The following is a 22,275-nucleotide window of genomic DNA, read 5'->3' on the forward strand; positions in this document are numbered from 1 at the left end:
GAGCATACTTAAATTCACACAGGACACCGGATAAGACAGGAGAAATACTCCAGATATAACAGACTGATCCTAGCCCCCCGACACATAAACTATTGCAGCATAAATACTGGAGGCTGAGAGGTCGGGKGACACTGTGGCCCTGTCCGACGTTACCCCAAGACAGGGCCAACCAGGCAGGATAGAACCCCACCCACTTTGCCAAAGCACAGCCCCCACACCACTAGAGGGATATCTTCAAAACACCAACTTACTACCCTGAGACAAGGCCGAGTATAGCCCACGAAGATCTCCCCCACGGCACGAATCCGTAYGGGGCGCCAACCCGGACAGGAAGATCATGTCAGTGACTCAACCCACTCAAGTGACGCACCCCTCCTAGGAACGACATGGAAGAGCACCAGTAACCCAGTGACTCAGCCCCCGTAATAGGGTTAGAGGCAGAAAATCCCAGGGTTATTCCACCAAATATTGATTTCTGAACTKTTCCTAAGTTAAACATTAGTATTGTGCTGTTTAAAAATGAATATGAACGTATTTTCTTTGCATTATTCAAGGTCTGTCACCACTGCATCTTTTTTGTTATTTTGACCAGTTGTCATTTTCTGCAAATAAATGCTCTAAATGACAATATTTTTATTTTGAATTTGGGAGAAATGTTGTCAGTAGTTTATAGAATAAAACAAAAACGTTAATTTTACCAAACACATACCTATAAATAGTCAAACCAGAGAAACTMATATTTGCAGTGGCCTTTTATTTTTTTCCCAGAGCTGTATATATGCCCCCAATACATTTATGCAGTCTAATACATCCACAGTGGGATTTCAARAWTTTWTTTTTTTACTGTTTATTGAAACATGTATTAATTATTGTATTTATTTTCATTTCAAACATTGTTAAGCATTATCTAGTCCAAATATGGCATTATTCCACTATACGTATCCGTTTTGATCAGTTTCAATGGGGCACTTTTATTTTGAAGGCAAACCTAAAATTCCACAATTGTGGCTAACTTCACACATGTCCTTCGATTTATAAACACGCCTCCTCTGACACAATAAGGAAGTAGACGGCTCATCAAAACATTAATCTGCCGAGCTGTTCATATCAATTTTGCAAGCCAATATTTTTGTATTTCAACTAACGCTAGAATGGCACAGGAATTTGTCGAAACTAAACTTAGAGGAGACAAAGTTACAATATTTCTCAAACCATCGTGCCCGTATTGCGTTACGGCCAAAGAGGTCTTGACAAAGTACAAATTCAAAGCTGGGCATTTAGAATTTATTGACATAACTGGACGGAGCGATATGAGTAGTTTACAGGACTACTTTTTGGAGATAACTGGAGCTCGGACGGTGAGTGTCTTCATTCGAGTATTGCCAGTATTTCAATTCGTTATTCCTTTGTTGTGGTGAGTACAACACTGCATGTAACTTTGCGCCCAATTGTCTGGATACAATCTCAAAGATGGCTGTCGTTCAATTGATGATTTTTGAGAACAAAGAGTGCTTTTCGGTGAAGGAGTTCATAACGAGCGTAATACCTCGACGTCTCAATTTTTTTGTATAGCAAAAGACATACTGTAGTTTAAAAAAATATGCGGACTATTGTAACGTTACATGTTGAATTTTTTGTTTCAGTGTTATTTCGCGTTCAAAACAACTGGAAACTCATGACGTCAATGATTTTCAGGTAGGAAAGTTGGAGTTCTAGAAAGAGGCCCGAYTTCACGAGTTGGAATTCCGAGTTGGATGACCGTTCAACTCGATTMTTCCCAGTCGGAGCTCGTTTTTCCCGAGTTCCCAGTTGTTCTGAACGCGGCATAACAGTTCGATCGTCCATCGCAATGACTCAGCAATCCATGAAGGCTGATTGGCTTGAAGCTCATCACATGTGAATGTATTCAGCTATTCATATTCATATGCTATCCATAATGGATTTAAGTAAAAGTGAGTTACYCAGTAAAATCCTACTAGAGTAAAAGTCTGAAAGTATTTGGTTTTACATATACTTAAGTATCAAAGTGTGGTGCCTGGAAAACAACCTCTCACTCAATGTCAACAAAACAAAGGAGATGATCGTGGACTTCAGGAAACTATGTAGATAGGTGCACCCCCCTATCTACATAAAAGGGACCGCAGTGGAGAAGGTGGAAAGCTTCAAGTTCCTTGCCGTACACATCACTGGGACCGAGAGACTGAAAAACAGCTTCTATCTCAAAGGCCACCAGACTGTTAAAGCCATCACTAGCACATTAGAGGCTGCTGCCTATAGGCATAGACTAGAAAGCAGTGGCCACTTTAAGGAATGGAACACTAGTCACTTTAATAATGTTTACATATCTGGCATTACTCATCTCATATCTATATACTGTATTCTATACTATTCTACGGTATCTTAGTCACTTAATGTTTACATATCTTGCATTACTCATCTCATGTGTATATACTGATTTCTATATGATTCTACTGTATCTTAGTCCGTTCCGCTCTGACATCGCTCATACATGTATATAGTCTTAATTCATTCCCTACTTAGATTTGTYTGTATTGGGTATATGTTGTGTAATTTGWTAGATATTACTGCACTGTCGGAGCTAGAAGCACACACATTTCGTTACACCTGCAATACCATCTGCTAATCACGTATGTGACCAATAAGATTTTATTTGAAAGTAAAAAATCATTTAAAATTCCTTATATTAAGCAAACCAGACGGCACCATTTTCTTGTTATTTTTTATTTACGGATAGCCAGGGGCACGCTCCAACCCTCAGACATAATTTACAAACAAAGCATGTGTTTAGTGCATCTGCCAGATCAGAGGCAGTAGGGATGACCAGGGATGTTCTCTTGATAAGTGTGTGAATTAGACCATTTTCCTAACCTGCTAAGCATTCAAAATGTGATGAGTACTTTTGGGTGTCAGGGAATGTATGGAGTAAAAAGTACATKATTTTCTTTAGGAATGTAGAGAAGTAAAAGTATAAAGTTGTCAAATATAAATAGTACAGTGTGTGTGTGTGTAGGTCCCGCGGGTGTTCATCGGTGAGGAGTGTGTGGGAGGGGGCAGTGACGTGGCAGATCTGGACGAAAGTGGGAAACTGGAGGGGATGCTGCAGTCCATTGGCGCGCTGCAGTGACACACACTGCCCCAGGTATGTACACACACACACGAAAGGGAGTGAGGAGAGGGAGGCGCAAGGCAGGGGATTAGAGTTTGTAATGTAGAGAGGGAAGTTGTAGAGAGCGAGGGGTGGGGGTGTAATGTGGCTCTTCAGCAAGCCTCCAGACTGGGAGAAGCTGYGGTGGTGTTTCAGGAGGCTAGAGAACAGATAGCTCAGGGGCCAGAGCACCACGCCACCTGCTGGCCAAACAGATCCTCCACAGTCACCTTGGGACACATGTAACTAAGAATTTGTTCTTAACTGACTTGCCATAGGCTATGTGTTGTGTTTTTATTTATTTAACTAAGGGCCTAGATTTAAATAGTATTTCTGTCCATTTAGGGGACCRGTTTTGGCTTATGAATGACCCCAGAGGCAAAGGTGTAGCCTCTAAGTCATAAGCTTCCACCAAGGTACAGAGTGGGAGCTATTCTCCAGAAACGGACTAAAGAGTGTATGAATTAGATTGTTGGTAGCCTCGATTCAGCCTACCCTTTCAGAGCAAATGTGAGATTACGGAATATGGCAACACAAGATTAGATTGACGTTTGCGATGCATGCGGCATTTTAGCATGTTAACAAGGCAGAAGGGAGCGAAGAGTGAAATGTAAGCATTTTTTACCTGCAGCAAGGTATCCCTCAACCTCTCTGCTAGAGATCCCAAAATGCAGTATGTCTCAATACATCAGTTGGCCTGTTAGTCACAACTTGTGTTGTTGGCAACATTCACACAACCCAAGAAAGAAAATAAGCATAAATGCACGTTACTCACACCAACATGTGACTTACTCTCCGTCACACGCACGTGGATGAGGTGAAACTGAAGATGTTAAGATTACGCAAGGTTGATTAATTTAGCGCTTATGCAGAGCCGTTAACTACACTCTGTAACATTTTAAACATAAGGGGTCATGAGTAATAAAGAGCACACCTCCCCATACACCCACAAAAAGCTTAGGAATGCAAGTAATTTGCTTATGTGTTTTGTGGTTTATGAGGTTGAAATTGCTTCAAATCATAGTGTGTGTGTGTATAAATGTATGCAGTTTAAATTCAAGCCAAAAGCAACCAAGCTTCAGACTAACCTTCAACACATGACATGCTGTATGTGAATATGTATGTTCATTATTAATGCACACTAAGCAGTAACACACACACACACACGTGACAGAAGACATCTCGTACCGAGCAGATGCATGTCAACGATTCAGTAGGCGACGTGCCAACGTGTTCTTCTAAAACATGTCTTTATTACCAGTGACTCAGAGGTCACAACTATTACTGTACACGGCCATCCCCCGTGGCTAGAGGGCCACGAAACCAAACACCCCGCACCCTCTAGTCTCCACATGCTGGGTGCATTACGCAGTTAGCTCTACTCCAGATGTTTAAAATATTTTTTAAAAACACACACAAAACACCCCCTGGTACAGACGGTACACATTACAAAAATAGTCGCAGCACCGTCAAATTATAATCTTATGGCAAAAATGAGGTCAAACCAGAGGCGTTGTTTGGTTACGGTTTCAATGAACAGATCAAATCATTTGTTCACCAAGGAAGGTGTGTATGTGGTGATTAAGTCTCCAGGTGCCCCAATGCTGTTAACACTCTTAAGAGGATTTAGCATTGCAGAATAACCCAATAAGACAGCCATGTAGAACCACTATGTACTCACAGTTATGTAGTCCTAGTCCCAAATCAACTCCTATAGCCCTAAGCACTTCTTGATGACCCATTACAGACATAAAAGAAGTGGACATTAAGTTGTGTGTAGGGTGTAGCCAATAACTGTATATATTGAATGGACAAAGCCATCGATCCCGTGACACCGTTCATTCCTATGTGAAGACTCAATAGCGCATTGAATCCAAATGAAGTTGGTTAAGATGGCGTCTCATGGAGACATGTGCACTGTTTCAGCTACTCCAGGAAGTGATGTTGCAGGCTAGCTAAGTGCTGCCCCCTCTCATTGAGTACCTCAAGTTGAAGGCCGACCGGGGTTCCGCAGGCTGCCAATATTAGCAACTAAATTGTCCTTATAACTTCTGTGTGCGATTTTGAAAATAATCGGTTCAAGGACATCTGGTATATTAGAAGCATTTTTTTTTTTTTACACGAAGATTGCCATTTTTCCATTTACTCTAATGGGGGATCCTGTTTCCTGCTACCAATGCCTGCAGTACCATGGTCAACCTTGAACTTTTGTGGCTTCAATGAGAAGGGGTAGTCGTTTTCCCCTGGGTGTAGTGCCTTGGGTTGATTTGAGACTGTAAGATTCTGTGTCAAGCATAGATTAGATACAGACATCCTCTATAGACGCACAATCCCGGGTCACGTTCATTAGACAGACTCCCAAACCTTTTGGATACATTTCAGCAGGTTCCTTTGAATGTTTCTGGGCACATTTATAAATTTGAGCACCTTCTCTGCCAAAAACCAAAATGTTCTCTCCTGTGTGGAGATGGCAAAGATGATCACTGTGCATTCTCCATGGATACAGTTATTTGCCATTGAAAGGGCCATTTTTATACCGTTATTCATTGGGCTATAGATAGTCCTCCATGAACAGATAATGGTGGCTTTCCAGGTCACCTTTTTTGCATGTGCACAATGCCTGGAGAAGGATTTACATATCAGAAACCACATTCGTATGATATAGAAATCTTATGAGCTATGCAGTCAGCGCGACTGCAAAAAGGACAAGCCTGGAACATGGCCATTATCGATTCCTTTAATTTTTTTTGCCCTGGTTTCCAGTGGAATTCAGCTGTCATTTGAAGTTCTCCCTGGTTAAGTAAATCGGTCATTTTGTCCCAAGGACACAGTCATGTGTTGGTCCTCGGGGACCGGAGTGCGTCACAGTCTTTTATGTCACCTCCCGTAGACGTTGCCTTTCGACCAGGCCTCTTTGACCTTTCAGCTCTGCGCTGAACCATTTGGGTTTCCTCCCGAGCTGGTTAGCTTTCTGTCCCCCTTTTTCACTGTCCATTTGAGGCAGATGACTCAATTATGTTCTGGTCTGTTTTATAATGCCTTCTCTCAACTCCTCTCCCCCGCCTTTGTCCTCTGTCTCTCGCCCCACACCTTCCTCTTCTCCTCTCCGCCTCTCACTACTTCTCCAGGGTGTGGCGGCGGGTGGGTGTCACATGACGAGGCAGCGGGACTTCTTGAGTTTGCGTCGGCGCTGCTGGTACTCGCTCAGTTCTTGAAGGTAACCTCGGGAAGGCCAACGCAGTCTCTCCACCTGTTCCCGCTCCTCCTCTGTCAACCAAGACAACAAAAAACCAAGGTTGCCATGACGATATCAGGTCAACCCGCTCTCTCACACACATGGACGCGTGCGCACACACACACACACACACAGTGCCAGTATTTATTTTTTATCCGTCATTGCCTAAACCAACATTTCTATGAAGCCATCATCAAGCCACATGCATGCTCTGCCTGATACACTTCTGTTTACACCCAAGAGCTGGACCAATGTGAATAATATTGTGTAGTACTATTTAGTCTTTGTATCGTGTATCACTTCACTTGTGCCCTTAAAGACCCGTCCATTTGACCTTAAATATGCACTGGTGTACGATGAAAACATTGTTAATGGAAATAAACCTGTTGTAGATGCTACTAAACCTGCCCTGTGTGCTTATTAACCAGTGTGTGCTTTATAAATGTGTCATAACCAGGGATGAAGTGGCTTGACGAGCGGCAAGAAAGGTAAATGCTAACAATGCTAATTTAGCGTCATAGGTGTGCAAGCTTTATTTAGAAAATGTAAAGGTGCTTAAATGTTATTTTACATGCTTTGACAATCCACTACATCCTCAATCAGAACTGCTTATTTGACCTGTAGTCCCCTTCTTAATATGTGCTATCAAAACTAACATGCCTATATGGATTACACCTCACTACTTCCCTTTAACATGCGGTCTACACAAAGCTGTCATTAAAATGTCATTCGCTTTCACAACAGCTGGCATCTGCTTTAGCTTATGGTGACTCATGCGTGTCCATTTCCTTCGTTGGACATAGCATGGATTTTGCAACACCAGTCACACTTAGTGAGTTTGAGTTATCAATATGTCCAATAAACCTGTCCTATGTCTGATCTCTCACCTGAGAGCTCCAGGAAGTCGGGCTTGTGACTGAAGATTAGGTAGTTATTGGCTATGAAGTGGAGGAGCCATACGTACAGCTGCTCTGCGTTGTGGCACTGCGAGAGAGAGAAAGAGGTAGAAGGAGAGGAGTCAGCTATTTGAGCAAAGATGTATTGTGTAACTGTTGAAGATTTAGAATATACAGGGCGGAATAAATTAACACCAGCAATGACTTCCACATGGAAAATGACATTTTCCAACCCCATGCATGCATGCATATTCTCTGCTTTCCCTGCCTCCAGTGTTTATAAACCAATGACCAGAAAGAACTGGATAGGTGACAGCACATTGGTGGGTTAATCCTTCACAGCGTACGGTACAAGTTGTTTCCTCAACCAAATCCTCTCAGGTTTGTGGTAAGGATCATAAAAAAAAACMACTATTATTTAATCATAATTTTTTTTGTTGCCACTGAATATTAGAAACATTGAAATTTCAAGGGGTGCATCATCTGAATAGTCTGAAGTGACTTCCTTGTCTTCTCACTCTATACCTCCACTGAGTGGAACGCGATGTGGTGGATGCTACTAAAGATAAGCTATTTTGTGTCAGAACACACATACACTCTTGCTGAATCCAAAATCCTTCCCCTAGGCTTCTTACTTCTGTAAATTCACCTTGACCATATTAAACAGACGTAGGGTATGTTACTTACATTTGTAGCTCTATTTACTATGAAGTGTTACATTATGAATAAAATAATGCTTATGATTACTTAACAAAAAGTAGAGCAGTTGGTTGGGGAGGATGGGTTGGCATATAACATGACCATCTAGCAACCCAAAGGCTGCATGGTTGTGTCGGGGGCGACTAGCATTTTAGCTAACCCTTCCACTTAACCTTTTCCCAACCTTAATTTAACCTTATTCTACTAACATGCAATGTAAATTCTCCTAACCTGGTACGTTAGTTCTAACCTGCTGTGTTATCCACTAACGTTAGCCACAAATGATAACGACATCCAATTCGTATGATATTGTATAACGTATAATACTATACGTCCTCCAATCCGTATGATATTGTACGACCGGGTATGGCGTATCAAATTTTATTAGTCACATGCGACGAATACAACAGCTGTAGTAGACCTTTCAGTGAAATGCTTACTTAGGAGCCCCTAACCAACAATGCAGTTTTAAAAATATGGATAAGAATAAGAAATAAAAGTAACAAGTAATTAAAGAGCAGCAGTAAAATAACAATAGCGAGACTATATACAGGGGGGTACCGGTACAGAGTCAATGTGACGGGGGCACCGGTTAGTTGAGGTAATATGTACATGTAGGTAGAGTTATTAAAGTGACTATGCATAGATGGTAACAACAGAGAGTAGCAGTGGTGTAAAGGGGGGGGGGGGGGGCAAGGCAAATAGTCTGGGTAGCTATTTGATTAGATGTTCAGGAGTCTTATTGCTTGGGGGTAGAAGCTGTTTAGATGCCTCTTGGACCTAAACTTGGCGCTCCGGTCCCGCTTGCCGTGCGGTAGCAGAGAGAACAGTCTATGACTAGGGTGGCTAGAGTCTTTGGCAATTTTTAGGGCCTTCCTCTGACACCGCCTGGTATAGAGGTCCTGGATGGCAGGAAGCTTGGCCCCAGTGATGGCTGAGCAGTTGCCATACCAGGCAGTGATGCAACCAGTCAGGATGCTCTCGATGGTGCAGCTGTAGAACCTTTTGAGGATCTGAGGACCCATGCCAAATCGTTTGTCTCCTGAGGGGGAATAGGTTTTGTCGTGACCTCTTCACAACTGTTTTGGTGTGRTTGGACCATGTTAGTTTGTTGGTGATGTGGACACCAGGGAACTTGAAGCTCTCAACCTGCTCCACTGCAGCCCCGTCGATGAGAATGGGGGCGTGCCTGGTCTTCTTTTTCCTATAGTCCAAAATCATCTCCTTGTCTTGATCACGTTGAGGGAAAGGTTGCTGTCTTGGCACCACACGGCCAGGTTTCTGACCTCCTCCCTATAGGCTGTCTTGTCGTTGATCAGACACTGTTGTGTCATCGGCAAACTTAATGATGGTGTTGGAGTCGTGCCTGGCCGTGCAGTCATGAGTGAACAGGGAGTACAGGAGGGGACTGAGCACGCATCCCTGAGGGGCCCCTGTGTTGAGGATCAGCGTGGCGGATGTGTTGTTACCTACCCTTACCACCAAGGGGGTGGCCCGTCAGGAAGTCCAGGATTCAGTTGCAAAGGGAGGGGTTTAGTCCCAGGATCCTTAGCTTATTTATGTGCTTTGAGGGCACTATGGTGTTGAACACAGAGCTGTAGTCAATGAATAGCATTCTCACATAGGTGTTCCAGGTGGGAAAGGGCAGTGTGGAGTGCAATCGAGATTGCATCATCTGTGGATCTGTTGGGGCGGTATGCAAATTGGGGTGAGTCTGGGGTTTCTGGGATAATGGTGTTGATGTGAGCCATGACCAGCCTTTCAAAGCACTTAATGGCTACAGACGTAAGTGCTACAAGTCGGTAGTCATTTAGGCAGGTTACCTTAGTTTTTTTGGGCACAGGCACTATGGTGGTCTGCTTAAAACATGTTGGTATTACAGACTCGGACAGGGAGAGGTTGAAAATGTCAGTGAAGACACTTGCCAGTTGGTCAGCGCATGCTCGCAGTACACGTCCTGGTAATCCATCTGACCCTGCGGCCTTGTGAATGTTGACCTGTTTAAAGGTCTTACTCACATCGGCTGCGGAGAGCGTGATCACACAGTCTTCCGGAACAGCTGATGCTCTCATGCACATTTCAGTGTTATTTGCCTCGAAGCGAGCATAGAAGTAGTTTAGCTCGTCTTGTAGGCTCGTGTCACTGGGCAGCTCTCGGCTGTGCTTCCCTTTGTAGTCTGTGATGGTTTGCAAGCCCTGCCACATCCGACGAGCGTCAGAGCCGGTGTAGTACGATTCGATCTTAGTCCTGTATTGGCGCTTTGCCTGTTTGATGGTTCGTCGGAGGGCATAGCGGGATTTCTTATAAGCTTCTGGGTTAAGAGTCCCACTCTAGCCTTTAGCTCAGTTTGGATGTTGCCTGTAATCCATGGCTTATGGTTGGGGTATGTACGTACGGTCACTGTGGGGACGATGTCATTGATGCACTTATTGATGAAGCCAGTGACAGATGTGGTGTACTCTTCAATGCCATTGGAGGTATCCCGAAACATTTTCCAGTCTGTGCTTGCAAAACAGTCCTGTAGCTTAGCATCTGCTTCATCTGACCACTTTTTTTTTTATTGATCTAGTCACTGGTACTTCCTGCTTTAATGTTTGCTTGTAAGCAGGAATCAGGAGGATATAATTATGGTCAGATTTGCCAAATGGAGGGCGAGAGAGCTTTGTATGTGGAGTAAAGGTGGTGCAGAATTTTTTTCCCTCTGGTTGCATATTTAACATGCTGATAGAAATTTGGTAAAACTGATTTAAGTTTTCCTGCAATAAAGTCCCCGGCTACTAGGAGCGCCGCCTCTGGGTGGGCGTTTTCTTGTTTGCTTATGGCGGAATACAGCTTATTCAATGCTGTCTTAGTGCCAGCCTCCGTCTGTGGTGGTATGTAAACAGCTACGAAAAATACAGAAACTTTCTAGGTAGATAGTGTGGTCTACAGCTTATCATGAGATACTCTACCTCAGGCGAGCAATAGCTTGAGACTTCCTTAGATATTGTGCACCAGCTGTTATTTACAAAAATACATAGTCCGCCGCCCCTTGTCTTACCAGACGCCGCTGTTCTATCCTGCCGGTACAGCGTATTACCAGCCAGCTGTATGTTAATAGTGTTGTCGTTCAGCCATGACTCCGTGAAGCATAAGATATTACAGTTGGTAGTTTACATGTCCAGTTGGTAGATTCATCTTCCCGCTTAGGTCATCTATTTTATTCTCCAAAGATTGCACATTTGCTAGCAGAATGGAAGGAAGTGGAGGTTTATTCGATCGCCTATGAATTCTCAGAAGGCAGCCCGCCCTCTGGACCCTTTTTCTCCACCTCCTCTTCACGCAAATCACGGAGATCTGGGCCTGTTCCCGAGAAAGCAGTATATCATCCTCGTCAGACTCGTTAAAGGAAAAGAAGGATTCTGCCAGTCCCTGGTGAGTAATCGCAGTCCTGATGTCCAGAAGTTATTTTCGATCATACGAGACAGTAGCGSAACACTATGTACAAAATAYGTTTWAAAAAATAAGTTGCAAATAAACGAACAAAAAAACACCATCAGTCGGGGACACGTAAAACGTCAGCCTTCTTCTCCGGCGCCATTGTTACAGTAGTATGATACTATACGTCCTCCAATACGTATGATATTGTATGACGTATGATACTGTAACGGCCCTGGGTTTATAAGCGCGGATATCGACTCTGCCGCTGGAGCATGCTTTTGGGGCACAGTCGATAGCGCGCTGGACTTCGGGCTAGAAGGTTGAGGGTTCGAGACCTGCTCCCTGCCTGTTTATTTACAATACTATAAGTCCTCCAATTCGAATGATGTTGTATGACCACTATTCCATTTGTAACATATCATACTAAATGGAGGGGTACAAATAAACTTCCCAAATCCTATTGATTTCCCTGAGGCCAGGTTGGTAGATTTTTAAAGAATCAAATGGGTATGAGAATCTTCACTATATTGCTCACACCTATAAAACATTTCAGATCTACAGGAGTGCCAAGATGGTAAGGGCTAGGCGTCGATTTTGAAATGGAGAATATCTCTCACACACTTACCTTAGCCCTACGGAGAAGCCGGATCACACTGATGCCGGTTGATGCCAGCTCTCGGCTAGGCATGCTCTGGAGGTAGGCGCACACACACACCTCACACAGGTGCTGCAGGCGCTTCACCTGGTACATCTCTGCACACACCAGCACGGCCATGGCCTGCAACACACTGGCTGGACACATACAGAGACACTGTCAAACATACTGGAGCCTCATTTAGAAAATCATGCACAGATTTGATCGGAAATTGTGGTTGAAATCCGCGCCATTGTTGGGATGTATAAATCGCACACAGACCGCAGCGTCATATCACATTACACACACACACACACACACACAGCTGTGAAAAATAAACCAATGACAAGATAACATCACACTCACTCGCTCACCCTCCAAAACAAATCAGCATACAGTACTATTTATCATATCGTACTAGTGTCAGTGTCCACTCCAATTTCTTTTGATCTCCCCCCAGCCTGTCAATTTTTTGGGGAGCTGACAGTCAAATCCCTTTAGGCCATAAGAGATACTATTTATACCATCTGAGCATGTAAATCCACCGCAAATCATTTCACAGCCTCTACTGATCAGCACCGAGGACCCGGACAGTGGCGTACCTCAGTTTTGCGGGGGCCCTTCAAGGTCTGAGCTAGGGGTGTAATGGCACACGTATTCGTACCGAACCGTTTGGTATGGAGACCTCTGTTAGGTCCACACTGTGAACCTGACTGAATACATAAAAAAAAAAATGTTTTATATAAAATCACTAGGCCTATAGGCTTGAGTAAATCTGAAATAAGAAAACATAAACGTTATCAAAATTCTGATCTTAATTGGAGCATTTCAATCTATCTTTTGTCGCAGCTGGGAGCTAGTTCTGTACAATGGCGAGAGGTGGGGTTGGAGGTGGATTCTCCATAATTTAAATCTCCAGTTCGGGAACATTTGCGCTTCCCAGTAGAMTACAACGGCGATGGACAGAGCGAGTATGCCGACACTGCTCAATGAGAATAGCCTATGCAGCTGCCATCACCTCAAACATGTTGACACATTTACGCCGACTTCACCCCATGTTTCTTATTAACGGAGCAAGACAGAAACACACAAAAACAACAACTTCATCTCCCCTCTGCATTCAAGCAGCCCTTCGCAGCTGATTCTGACCGAGCGATCGGTATGTTTATATCTGCGGACAGAGGCGCAACTTTGGCTTTAGAAGTGGGGGGGTTTTTATATATATATATTTTTTAATCCAGTCGGATAAACACTCCAAACAGCCTACCTGACCGCTTGGAAGCYTCCGCATGGTCCTAAAGCACACCGTTGCCACGTTTTGTATCACATTCCAATGATAAAGCTGGGGGGGACAAATGGGCTCTCTCGCACCCATTTCAGCAAACTGGTAGTACCCGCTCTATATAAGCAAACTAAAGCGGAAGTTGTCAATGAATTGGCCAATGCACCCCATGTTTTGCTTAATACAGATGMATGGACCTCCAGGGCTACAGAGAGCTACTTAATAGTGATAGCCCATCACATACATTACACCGTAGTGGGAAACGAGAAGTACCATGCTTCAGACGCCCCCTTTATGAGAATCACATATTTTTCTCTTTGTAAGATAACATTATACAATATCTTGTTTTCATTTAAGAAAATACAAAGTGTTGGTATTCCTGATTGTGCCCTCATCATGACTCATGATCATACAGTATATGGAAACAGGAATACCAACACTTAATATATTCTTAAATGAACAAATATTTACTGCAGTAACTGTTGGCATTTAATTTCCCCACTGTACCGAAACCAAACCGAACTGGGTTTGGTGAGCTGTTACACCCCTCGTCTGAGCTAAAGCTAATTTCCTGCAATTCTACATATATTGCCATGGGACTTAAAGAAAAATGTGCAGTTGCTCATAATAAAGACCTTAGTTGGCTGAATACTGAGTGTTATGCTGCGTTTAGACGAGGGACACAAAAAAAACGTCATACCAGTCGGTATAGCGGGACAAGAAAGCAAAAAAGAGGGTGACTYCAAAAGCAAGCCAGCACGATGGTATGCGTTGCTATGGTGATTTCAGGAAACAAACAGGGCAAATCAACATTGAAATATCTGAACTCTGGCGACAAGTCCCGTCTACCATTGTGCTTTTATTGAAAACAATGACATCCGGTTTGCCGTCTACCTCGTACCATCTAAACGCAGCATAAGTTGGAACAATAGTTCTCCAGAATGATGGTTTGGCCACCCCTGGTCTCAAGGCCATGTCTAGCCCTAACCCATGTCTACCCCGAGTGGGACCTATACAAYGTGCCTGTTTTTGCTCCTGCCCTGCAGCAGTGGACCCACCAGGACAGCAGGTGTCAGTGTAGAGGTACTCCAGGAAGGAGAGGAAGGTGTCAGAGGAGACTCCGTGGATGGGCACCACCCGACTCCGTGCCTCCGCGTACTTCCCGCTGAACATGGCCGCCATGACATCGCAGCGAGCCACCAGGACCGCCCGGTGAGCTGGTAACACACTCCCTGAAACACAGTCTATTTTAAAATATAAACTGGGTGGTTCGAGCCCTGAATGCTGATTGGCTGACAGCAGGGTATATCAGACCGTATACCAAAGGTATGACAAAAATGTATTTTTACTGATCTAATTACGTTGGTAACCAGTTTATAATAGCAATAAGGCACCTTGGGGGTTTGTGGTATATGGCCAATATACCACGGCTAAGGGCTGTGTCCAGGCACTCCGCGATGCGTTGTGCCCAAGAACAGACCTTAGCCATGGTATATTGGCCATACACCACACCCCCCCGGGCCTTATTGCTTGAATGTAGTCCCTATTTTACCAGGTTACTTTGCTGAGAACACATTCTCCTTTATACATTCTCCTTGCCAGCAAGGCCTTGGGGAAGAGTTGAGGAGGAGTGGGGTTGAATGATGGTTCAGGTGAAGAGAGAGAGCTTTCGGTAACGTGTTGCTAATCACACTCTGACATACCTCTATTGTAAGGTGTAAGMTTTTTAGTCTCTTCACGATACAGTGGAGGATAATAGCTAAAGCTATTCTCTGTATTTTGTCATTTTCTTGAAAGAAACAGACAAGCCTCTACAGCTTCACATCAGCCAATCACGTCTACCGAATGATCTGCTCATGTACGGTCTCGGTGCAAGGCGTAATCTAAAACTGTCATAGTTATGAATTGATGCCTTTCCGAACGGGTCGTTTAAATTAACCCAGAGCTTATGACAGCTATAAAGCATGACATAATGGTTGTCTTGAAGTCTGACAGGCATTGTGTCACTCTTATGACAGCCCTCTATAGTTGGGTGCAGCGCAGGTGAAGAACATGCTGCAAAGTGGATACATTTTGAAGTGTCGGGCATATTTAAAAATATACATTTCATTACATGGGTTATTGTAGATTGCTTATGAACTTGGAGCTTGGCATCATCCTGCGAGAGAGTTTGTCATAAAAACGATGTACTGTTGCTGCAGCAAAGTCATTTGTAAAATTGTGAACATAATGTAACATCTGTAAACATAATATTAGGGTGTCTGTAGTATTACTAAGCTCTTATAAACAAAACAGAAGAATTGTACAAAATCTGGCATGAATGTCTAAAGCACTGCGACTATTGTATATCAAGTGTTCGTCATACAAATATGTTTATGGCATTTTTTCTCTGGTGCTATAATGAAATGGACTGACTACCTGGGGGCCCTCAGTGAGGAAATCAGTTAATCATGTGTAATAAAAAAAAGTTGACTTTGTGTGTGTACTTGCCTTGCACCATGAAGATGACATCAGAGTAGAGAGGAGAGTTGAAGAGGTTGACCAGAGACTGAGGACCAAGCTGGGCGGGCCGAGCGTTAGGCGTATCCCTGGAGCCCTACACACACAGGCACACACAGCGTGGGTTATGTCTGAGGATTCCACCACTGTTGGTATTTACTACCATGAGTGCCATTCATTCTGAGCTTCCATCTCCACCACCCACCCGTGGCATAGAAATAGCCTGTCTACAAGCCTGCCTCGGCAGTGGCCAACTCCACTGTCCCTGCCCTCCCTGCCAAGACCGCCTCAATGGAGCTGGCTAATGCTGAAACAGACTGGCAGGCAGGCTCGCTTCCAGAGCAGTCTGCATATCAAACCCATTGGCTTCATTATGCTGCAGTGATATAACATCGCTCGCATTGTGCCAGAGCCTGCTGGTTTAGAGTACACAAATCATTGACTTTCAACTGCTTAGTCAAGCCTGTAGATGGATTGGAACCAAACGTATGACTTGTATTGAGAAATGATACTTGTAAATGATGAGTGCAAAAGTGACACTTCACTTCTGATGGAATTGAAATAGAAGGAACTCAAGCCTGGTCACCAGATTGAATTATGAACCTGCATGTCACATGTRTCCTGATGTTAAGGTGGCCCACATCCCATTCCCTTTGCTCAATCTGAGAGTAAACATGATCCCAATTCAATCAATTAGTGCACTGCTAGTACACTGCTTTTGATCAGAGCCACATGTATTGTGTTATATGGGGGAATAGGGTATCACAGGGTGTTTTTTTGCATGTGCGAGTCCATGTAAACCGTGGGTCACCTTGTCTCTGCCCAGGAAGGAGCGGATGCGGTCCATGAGTTGAGCCACAGCCAGAGAGTTCTTCAGCTTCTCCCCCACGGCCTCCTGGAGGTGCTCCCACTCCCACGCCCCTGGGTCACACCAGAACCACAGGCACACAAATAACATATATACCACAGCAACAGACAGACTCATATTCAATATATAAACACTCATACCGTATACAGTGCCTTCAGCAAGTACTCAGACACCTTTTTTCCCACATTCTGTTACGTTACAGCCTTATTCTAAAAAGGAATAAATACATTTCTCACACCAATCTACACACAATACTCCATATTGACAAAGCAAAAAAAACTGCATTTTAGAAATTTTTGCATTTATTAAAAAATAAAAAACACATACTTTATTTACATAAGTATTCAGACCATTTGCTATGAGACTCAAAAGTGAGCACAGGTGCATCCTGTTTCCATTGAATATCCTTGAGATTTTTCTACAACTTGATTGGAGTCCACCTATGGTAAATTAAATTGATTGGACATGATTTGGAAAAGCACACACCTGTCTATATAAGGTCCCACAGTTGACGGTACATGTCAGAGCAAAAACCAAGCCATGAGGTCAAAGGAATTGTCCGTAGAGCTCCGAGACAGGATTGTGTCGAGGCACAGATCTGGGGGAGGGTACCAAAAAATGTCTGCAGCATTCAAGGTCCCCGAGAACACAGTAGCCTCCATCATTCTTAAATGGAAGAAGTTTGGAACCACCAAGACTCTTCCTAGAGCTGGCTGCCCGGCCAAACTGAGCAATCGGGAGAGAAGGGGCTTGGTCAGGGAGGTGACCAAGTACCCGATGGTCACTCTGACAGAGCTCCAGAGTTCCTCTGTGTAGATGGGAGAACCTTCCAGAAGGACATCCATCTCTGCAGCACCCCACCAATCAGGCCTTTATGGTAGAGTGGCCAGGCGGAAGCCACTCCTCAGTAAAAGGCACATGACAGCCCGCTTGGAGTTTGCCAAAAGGCACCTAAAGGACACTTAAGTCTGATGAAACCAACATTGAATTATTTGGCCTGAATGGCAAGTGTCACGTCTGGAGGAAACTGATACATACGGTGAACCATGGTGGTGGCAGCATCATGCTGTGGGGATATTTTTCAGCGGCAGGGACTGGGAGACTAGTTAGGATCGAGGGAAAGATGAACGGAGCAAAGTACAGAGATCCTTGATGAAAACCTGCTCCGGAGTGCTCAGGACCTCAAACTGGGGRGAATATTCACCTTCCAACAAGACAATGATCCTAAGCACACAGCCAAGACAACACAGGAGTGGCTTCGGGACAAGTCTCTGAATGTCCTTGAACGGCCCAGCCAGAGCCCGGACATGAACCCGATCGAACATCTCTGGAGAGACCTGAAAATAGCTGTGCAGCGACGCTCCCCATCCAACCTGACAGAGCTTGAGAGGATTTGCAGAGAAGAATGGGAGAAACTCCCCAAATACTGGTGTGCCAAGCTCGTAGCATCATACCCAAGAATACTCGAGGCTGTAATCGCTGCCAAAGGTGCTTCAACAAAGTACTGAGTAATGGGTCTGAATACTTATGTAAATGTATTTTTTTTATACATTTGCAAAAATGTCTAAAAACCTGTTTTTGCTTTGTCATTATAGGGTATTGTGTGTATATTGATGAGGACAACAAAACGATTTAAATGTCGAAAAAGTCAAGGGGTCTGAATACTTTCCGAATGCACTGTATATCATAGAAACACTATAATACTCATATACACTGCTCAAAAAAATAAAGGGAACACTTAAACAACACAATGTAACTCCAAGTCAATCACACTTCTGTGAAATCAAACTGTCCACTTAGGAAGCAGCAACACTGATTGACAATACATTTCACATGCTGTTGTGCAAATGGAATAGACAACAGGTGGAAATTATAGGCAATTAGCAAGACACCCCCAATAAAGGAGTGGTTCTGCAGGTGGTGACCACAGACCACTTCTCAGTTCCTATGCTTCCTGGCTGATGTTTTGGTCACTTTTGAATGCTGGCGGTGCTTTCACTCTAGTGGTAGCATGAGACGGAGTCTACAACCCACACAAGTGGCTCAGGTAGTGCAGCTCATCCAGGATGGCACATCAATGCGAGCTGTGGCAAGAAGGTTTGCTGTGTCTGTCAGCGTAGTGTCAGAGCATGGAGACGCTACCAGGGGACAGGCCAGTACATCAAGAGACGTGGAGGAGGCCGTAGGAGGGCAACAACCCAGCAGCAGGACCGCTACCTCCGCCTTTGTGCAAGAAGGAGCAGGAGGAGCACTGCCAGAGCCCTGCAAAATGACCTCCAGCAGGCCACAAATGGCATGTGTCTGCTCAAACGGTCAGAAACAGACTCCATGAGGGCCCGACGTCCAAGGTGGGGGTTGTGCTTCCAGCCCAACACCGTGCAGGACGTTTGGTATTTGCCAGAGAACACCAAGATTGGCAATTCGCCACTGGCGCCCTGTGCTCTTCACAGATGAAAGCAGGTTCACACTGAGCACATGTGACAGACGTGACAGTCTGGAGACGCCGTGGAGAACGTTCTGCTGCCTGCAACATCCTCCAGCATGACCGGTTTGGCGGTGGGTCAGTCATGGTGTGGGGTGGCATTTCTTTGGGGGGCCGCACAGCCCTCCATGGGCTCGCCAGAGGTAGCCTGACTGCCATTAGGTACCGAGATGAGATCCTCAGCCCCCTTGTGAGACCATATGCTGGTGCGGTTGGCCCTGGGTTCTAATGCAAGACAATGCTAGAATTCACGTGGCTGGAGTGTGTCAGCAGTTCCTGCAAGAGGAGGCATTGATGCTATGGACTGGCCGCCCGTTCCCCAGACCTGAATCCAATTGAGCACATCTGGGACATCATGTCTCGCTCCATCCACCAACGCCACGTTGCACCACAGACTGTCCAGGAGTTGGCGGATGCTTTAGTCCAGTCTGGGAGGAGATCCCTCAGGAGACCACCCGCCACCTCATCAGGAGCATGCCCAGGCATTGTAGGGAGGTCATACAGGCACGTGGAGGCCACACACACTATGAGCCTCATTTTGACTTGTTTTAAGGACATTAAATCAAGTTGGATCAGCCTGTAGTGTGGTTTTCCACTTTAATTTTGAGTGTGACTCCAAATCCAGACCTCCATGGGTTGATAAATTTGATTTCCATTGATAATTTTTGTGTGATTTTGTTGTCAGCACATTCAACTATGTAAGAAAAAAGTATTTAATAAGAATAGTTCATTCATTCAGATCTAGGATGTGTTATTTTAGTGTTCCCTTTATTTTTTTGAGCAGTGTATATATACACACACACACACTACCAGTCAAACGTTTTAGAACACCTACTCATTCTTTCTTTTTACTATTTTCTACATTGTAGAATAATAGTGAAGACATCAAAACTATGACATAACACATATGGAATCATGTAGTAACCAAAAAAGTGTTAAACAAATCAAAATATATTTTAGATTTGAGGTTCTTCAATGGCCACCTTTGCCTTGATGACAGCTTTACACACTCTTGGCATTCTCTCAACCAGCTTCATAAGGTAGTCACCTGGAATGCATTTCAATTATCAGGTGTGCCTTCTTAAAAGTAATTTTATTTAATATATACAGTGGGGAGAACAAGTATTTGATCACATGCCGATTTTGCAGGTTTTCCTACTTACAAAGCATGTAGAGGTCTGTAATTTTATTCATAGGTACACTTCAACTGTGAGAGACGGAATCTAAAAATCCAAAAATCCAGAAAAATCACATTGTATGATTTTTAAGTAAATAATTTGCATTTTATTGCATGACATAAGTATTTGATACATCAGAAAAGCAGAACTTAATATTTGGTACAGAAACCTTTGTGTGCAATTACAGAGATCATACGTTTCCTGTAGTTCTTGACCAGGTTTGCCACCACTGCAGCAGGGATTTTGGCCCACTCCTCCATACAGACTTCTCCAGATCCTTCAGGTTTCGGGGCTGTGCCTGAGCAATACGGACTTTCAGCTCCTCCAAAGATTTCTATGGGTTCAGGTCTGGAGCTGGCTAGGCCCACTCAGGACCTTGAGATGCTTTTACGGAGCCACTCCTTAGTTGCCCTGGCTGTGTGTTTCGGTCGTTGTCATGCTGGAGAACCAGCCACGACGCCATCTTCAATGCTCTTACTGAGGGAAGGAGGTTGTTGGCCAAGATCTCGCGATACATGGCCCCATCCATCCTCCCCTCAATACGGTGCAGTCGTCCTGTCCCCTTTGCAGAAAAACATCCCCAAAGAATGATGTTTCCACCTCCATGCTTCACGGTTGGGATGGTTTTGTTCTTGGGGTTGTACTCATCCTTTTCTTCCTCCACACGGCGAGTGGAGTTTAGACAACAAAGCTCTATTTTTGTCTCATCAGACCACATGACCTTCTCCATTCCTCCTCTGGATCATCCAGTATGGTCATTGGCAAACTTCAGATGGGCCTGGACATGCGCTGGCTTGAGCAGGGGGCCTTGCGTGCGCTGCAGGATTTTAATCCATGACGGCATGGTGTGTTACTAATGGTTTTCTTTGAGACTGTGGTCCAGCTCTTCTTCAGGTCATTGAGACCAGGTCCTGCCGTGTAGTTCTGGGCTGATCCCTCACATCCTCATGATCATTGATGCCCACGAGGTGAGATCTTGCATGGAGCCCCAGACCGAGGGTGATTGACCGTCATCTTGAACTTTTTCCATTTTCTAATAATTGCGCCAACAGTTGTTGCCTTCTCACCAAGGCTGCTTGCCTATTGTCCTGTAGCCCATCCCAGCCTTGTTGGCAGGTCTACACATTTTTATCCCTGATGTCCTTACACACGTCCTCTGGTCTTGGCCATTGTGGAGAGTTTGGAGTCTGTTTGATTGAGTGTGTGGACAGGTGTCTTTTATACAGGTAACGAGTTCAAACAGGTGCAGTTATATACAGGTAATGAGTGGAGAACGGGAGGGCTTCTTTAAAGAAAAACTAACAGGTCTGTGAGAAGCCGGAATTCTTACTGATTGGTAGGTGATCAAATACTTATGTCATGCAATAAAATGCAAATTATTTACTTAAAATCATACAATGTGATTTTCTGGATTTTTGGTTTAGATTCCGTCTCTCACAGTTGAATGTGTACCTATGATAAAAAATTACAGACCTCTACATGCTTTGTAAGTAGGAAAACTTCACAAATCGGCAGTGTATCAAATACTTGTTCTCCCCACTGTGTATATATATAATATATATATTTATTTTTTTTCAAAACATACAATATACTTGCAGTGAAGTCGCTCAACAACTACACCACACCAGTCATCCAACAGACTCCCATTCTGAGCGACACACAGAAGCATCCAGGGTCAACACCCTGCTCAAGGCACGTCGACAGATCTCCCACAAGGCCAAAAAAACGTGGTCGCGAACCCTCTATGATCCCCCCCACAGTTCCACATAGCTGTCCCTCAACCATCCGAGACCCCTCCCACAGTCACCCCCCCCCCCCCCCAAGAAGGAAAGAATAAAATAAAAATAATAAAGAATACAATTAATTCCATTCCCCACCCCCAAGAACCCCCCCAATGCACCAACAACACAAGAAAA

At 44.3% G+C, this 22,275-nt stretch overlaps 2 protein-coding genes across 2 annotated transcripts in view; one reads left to right on the top strand and one right to left on the bottom strand.

Annotated features, from left to right (window-relative positions):
- The first annotated feature begins 1,041 nt into the window (after positions 1-1,041).
- On the top strand, positions 1,042-6,804 carry glrx (glutaredoxin (thioltransferase)). The gene is made up of 3 exons (XM_023985903.2): positions 1,042-1,358; positions 3,032-3,160; positions 6,295-6,804. Exons 1-2 carry the CDS (start codon positions 1,152-1,154, stop codon positions 3,143-3,145), a joined length of 321 nt encoding a protein of 106 aa, XP_023841671.1. The 5' UTR covers positions 1,042-1,151; the 3' UTR covers positions 3,146-3,160; positions 6,295-6,804.
- LOC111962653 (rho-related BTB domain-containing protein 3-like) overlaps positions 6,313-22,275 on the bottom strand; it is a 32,887-nt gene continuing 16,924 nt past the window's right edge. Inside the window, exons 7-12 of the mRNA XM_023985913.2 lie at positions 16,643-16,752; positions 15,819-15,928; positions 14,391-14,560; positions 12,042-12,208; positions 7,289-7,385; positions 6,313-6,433 (exon numbers count right to left, since the gene is read on the bottom strand). Of these exons, the coding sequence (XP_023841681.1) occupies positions 6,315-6,433; positions 7,289-7,385; positions 12,042-12,208; positions 14,391-14,560; positions 15,819-15,928; positions 16,643-16,752 (773 nt within the window). The 3' untranslated portion in view covers positions 6,313-6,314. The remainder of the gene's footprint in view (positions 6,434-7,288; positions 7,386-12,041; positions 12,209-14,390; positions 14,561-15,818; positions 15,929-16,642; positions 16,753-22,275) is intronic.

This window comes from Salvelinus sp. IW2-2015, linkage group LG1 (genome assembly GCF_002910315.2).
Source record: "Salvelinus sp. IW2-2015 linkage group LG1, ASM291031v2, whole genome shotgun sequence".
In the NCBI taxonomy this organism is placed as follows: Eukaryota; Metazoa; Chordata; class Actinopteri; order Salmoniformes; family Salmonidae; genus Salvelinus; species Salvelinus sp. IW2-2015.

Bases quoted from the DNA above. Each gene is read 5' to 3' on its own strand.
- glrx (XM_023985903.2), top strand. From the start codon at position 1,152: ATGGCACAGGAATTTGTCGAAACTAAACTTAGAGGAGACAAAGTTACA. The intron at 1,359-3,031 runs GTGAGTGTCTTC...GTGTGTGTGTAG, and splicing joins AGATAACTGGAGCTCGGACG to GTCCCGCGGGTGTTCATCGG.